Here is a 4,357-nt window from a genome sequence, read left to right on the forward strand (position 1 = left end):
CTCAAAATAAATGCCATTATGTTGATATGCACATTTAAGATGAATAATTTTCATTCATGAATTTTTGATTTTGGCATTTCTATTGTAATTATAAATTAATATGCATACAAATAACTATTTCAAATCACATACCAATGTATGCGTACAAACCAAAAATTTAATGAACTAATAAATGTATACAAATTTTATTATACCTATGCATATAATATGTATTATACATTTCATCAAGGACTATATTTATTCAGACTTTTTATATGCGTTTGTAATTAATATTGAACTACCAATTTTTTTTTAAATGGAGAACTATGAAATTAAATAAAAACTTTATACCTATAGAACATCATTTTTTACTTTATTGTAATAGTATGTATTTAGAAAATTAGAAAAAATAATCACAAATAACATTTAAGCATTTTTTCGTTTTCTTAATATTTTAATGTATTTAAATGATAATACTGTAAACATATAAGTTATACAATCTAACTAATTAATTTAATTAATACAGCTAAGTAATACCATTTCAATCATCTGGAAACTTAAGAACGCATTCTCCGTTAGCGGCTAAGGCTAGTCCTTCCATACAAGCTGATTCCTTCTTCTTTTCTGGAGGATTTATAAAAAATCTTGTATGTAACAGATCTGATTCAGTTGTTGTCTGGTGATCCGCGATCACAACTTTCTTGGTTACAGTATCAGTACCGTTTAACTTCGTATACTTCTGTGTTGTATTACTCGTACGATGCTTGTTGGCGTTTGTGGTAGTACTATTTGATCTTCTACACTTTTTCGTTGTATCACAAGCAGGAAACTGTTTGAAATTTCGTCCTACGGGAATGACCGACGTGGAAATGTTGATCTTTGTGGTACCGTTGATCCGATTTTGGTGTTTGTAATTGGGACTTTTATTAGTCGTCGTTTGATGCACGTTTCTCGCGTACAATGAATTAGCTACAAAGGTCAGCAACAATAACAAAAATGATAATTTCATCGTTAGAAAAATACCGTGGAGTGTGATGTTTATCCACCAGCTACATTTGTATAATATGCACCATGCGGCGATCGAAAACAAGACTGATTTGAAATTATCACCAGCGAGCGCATATAATACACATACGTATTCGAACCACTGCCTGTCTACAATATACGCAGTAAAGAACGACCCCCTCCTTTTTAGACTCATCGATATAACATATTACACATTAATTACCACCGATCATAATTTATAGTATAGGTAAGTACGGTGATAACATGAGACTAGTAATTATTTACTGTACCTACGTGTCTAATATTATTTCATATTGTTTGAAGCGGTTGTGTGATATCTACTGCCCAAAGTCGATGTATATAATATAAAATCATGACCACAGCCATGTTTTCAGTGAAAAAATAACTAGATTTCAAATAGAGTAGAACAACTTACTATAATTAAAAATTAAAAATTATATCAAGAACACTATATTTTTGCTTAATTTTTTATACACATTGTAATTTAATAAAATATACTTTTTAAAATACATAAATTCAAATTCAAAATGTTACGATAATATGTACTCGAAAGTCTATGACAAGAGCCGCATCCTGCTCGCGAGCCACAGTTTGGCCACCCCTGCTATAGACTATAGCCTATAATGATAAAAATATTTATATCATCTCAATGTACCTACCTATTTTTAAAAAAATGTTTGACTAATAGAATATACCACTGAAATTATATTAACGAATCCGAATAATTAAACCAGAATTTAATTTAACACTATATATAAACATAAAACTTTTAAATGTTATCATTTTATCTATTGAAATCAAATAAAAATAACTTTTTCTTTCGGTACAATGTTATTTTTTTTTTTTTTACTTAGGTATAACAAAGTTAATAATTCTTAAAAGATTTTTACAATTCTGCAATGCGCACAATCATTTTTAATTATATTTACACACACTGTAATATTATGAAAATTATTGAAAACTATAAAACGATTAAAAATTTTTACATACCTAAACCTAATTTATAATTATGAATTAAAATTAAATTATGTAAAGTTCTTGTGTATTTTATTTTAAACTAAACACTGATCATTGATTTGGTAAAAAAAATATAGTCAGTGAATTTGAACAAATAATAAATATCCAAAAATGTTCAATATGGAAGCGGTTTTATTACAATCGCATAATATAATGCTAGACATTTTAACGTTTTAAACTTATAGTTTACAAAAAAAATTGATATCATGTTTTCAATCGTCCGAAAATCTCAGAGCGCATTCTCCTCTACTGTCTCGAACTGTTCCTTCTGGACACTGCCTCAACTTGGGCCTTATCAAAACCATTTGGACGTTTTTCCTTAGAATGGTTTTATTTGCAATATGATTTTGAATGTTTAAGCCACCCTCGTTAATTTTAAAGGATTCCTTGACTTTCTGCTTAGAAATGTTGCGTATCCAATTTTTGTTAACGGCCGAGGCGTCGAAAGCGGTTTTTGCAGCTCTGTTTTTTCGTGCATATAATATATAATTATTAATAGTATTTTTACCTTCAGAATCCATTTTTATATTTGTGGGTGATATTTGCAGCTGACTCCTGATCGAAGTTCTTATCGAATCTGTCCCGCATGCTAGCACAGCTAAGGAAACGATCAGCGACAAAAACAATAAATTCATTGTGATGTATATTAATATTATATTATACGTTGTATTATTTTAGGAATAACATAAAATTTATTATAGCAAACGATCTCGTGAAAACTGTTCGCTAGAGCCTCTGACAGAGATAACCGATAAAACACCAGATTGTGCAATGTCTTGCCACATAATGCGTGTACTCGTAATAATAATATAATACTAAAATATAATCAGCTAACTCTAAGTTCTCCTTTTCCACTACATAAAATATAACCATCTTATCGCTGATAATTATTATGTTTTGTTTTTTCATTATCCTCAGAAGGTAGGTACAAAACTATTATAGTTCAACAATTAGAATACTTAATACAACATAAATATAGAATACATTTTTATGCTAATCGATATCAATCAATTTAGGTTCAGTTAAAATGTACAGAGGAAATAATTCCTACTTACCCAATCACATCGTTAATAAGTGATTATCGCAATATTAGAGGTACTGATTATATAGATGGGTAATTTATGGGATAAAACGTTTGTGTAGTGCTGTGGGATAATTTTAATGTTAATCACATTATTAATAAATTTATAGTCATAATTAACCTGTACCCATTTACTAAAATCTTAACTTATTATTTCGTTGTTAATGTTGTTATCGATTTCTAATGGTTTCTCCCTATAGTATTTTACTAAGTATTTTACGCTCATCCTCGTTCATAGAACGTATTACCTTTATCAAGGTTAAAATTCTTGAATGGAAATTCTTATCTTTAGGAATTTGCGTCGAAAAAAATGTATGATGATTTTGATCACCTACCCTCCCCCCTCCACCCACACAACACTTTAAACTTTATGTTTATTCATAAGCAGTGAATTATTTTTGATTTTAACATAGACGATTTCTATTACAGATTGGTTTTAGTAAACTAATAGAACAGTAGACCCAAAGCCTTTGCATCGTCGAAGCGATTAAAGAGTTTGATAATAAAATTTGGTAATAAAGTTCATCCCTTTGATCATCTCTATAAATGAAAATCTAACTTCATACGTATAAGTAAGGAACAAAATTAAATACTATTTTTCCAAACGATATCAAACATTAGTCATTATTATTGGGCTCACATTTATATGTATTTCATAACCCATAGTATGAAATACAAAATCTCTAAAAAGATAATAAAAAGTACCAGCTTACGAAGTATGTAAATGCGAATATATTATCAATAATAATAACAAAAAATTTTAAAATTTTAAAATGTGTAAATAGAAATAAGTATATTGTAGTTATCAAAGACACAAAATAATATTATTGTTTTCATGATGAAATAACAAAAATACCTCGATAATTAAATCCTATATGATCTTCATTTTGTGTAATATGTTTTCTATTAAGTATAAGTAGGTACCAAAACATCGGCATGACACCAAACATTCCACTGTCGTCACTCGTCAGACTCTAGTAGCTTTACTCTAAGTACCTACACTTTTACGAAAACAATATTCCTATGTGGTGTTAATTCAAAAAAAAAACACAAACAATAGTTATTACTTATTACTATTATTATATAAGATTCTGAGTCAAGCGATTAATGTATTGATTTTTGTGTCAGGATAAATCTTATTACACCGATAAACTTACTTTCATGTAGCCAAGACATTCAATATATTTGAATGATATTTAGTCAGTAATATAATAATATTGTTTTTATAGTCCATTATTCTATCGAAAAAAATAA

General features: G+C 28.4%; 2 protein-coding genes across 2 annotated transcripts; both read right to left on the reverse strand.

Annotated features, from left to right (window-relative positions):
• Positions 1-339: 339 nt before the first annotated feature.
• Positions 340-1,778, reverse strand: LOC111031724. The gene has a single exon (XM_022311785.1). It carries the CDS (start codon positions 1,178-1,180, stop codon positions 521-523), a length of 660 nt encoding a protein of 219 aa, XP_022167477.1. The 5' UTR covers positions 1,181-1,778; the 3' UTR covers positions 340-520.
• A 356-nt stretch (positions 1,779-2,134) lies between these two features.
• LOC111031713 lies at positions 2,135-2,846 on the reverse strand. The gene has a single exon (XM_022311766.1). It carries the CDS (start codon positions 2,655-2,657, stop codon positions 2,235-2,237), a length of 423 nt encoding a protein of 140 aa, XP_022167458.1. The 5' UTR covers positions 2,658-2,846; the 3' UTR covers positions 2,135-2,234.
• Between the last annotated feature and the right edge of the window lie 1,511 nt (positions 2,847-4,357).

Source organism: Myzus persicae, unplaced genomic scaffold (assembly GCF_001856785.1).
Source record: "Myzus persicae strain clone G006 unplaced genomic scaffold, MPER_G0061.0, whole genome shotgun sequence".
In the NCBI taxonomy this organism is placed as follows: domain Eukaryota; kingdom Metazoa; phylum Arthropoda; class Insecta; order Hemiptera; family Aphididae; genus Myzus; species Myzus persicae.

Bases quoted from the DNA above. Each gene is read 5' to 3' on its own strand.
- LOC111031713 (XM_022311766.1), bottom strand. From the start codon at position 2,657: ATGAATTTATTGTTTTTGTCGCTGATCGTTTCCTTAGCTGTGCTAGCA.
- LOC111031724 (XM_022311785.1), bottom strand. From the start codon at position 1,180: ATGAGTCTAAAAAGGAGGGGGTCGTTCTTTACTGCGTATATTGTAGAC.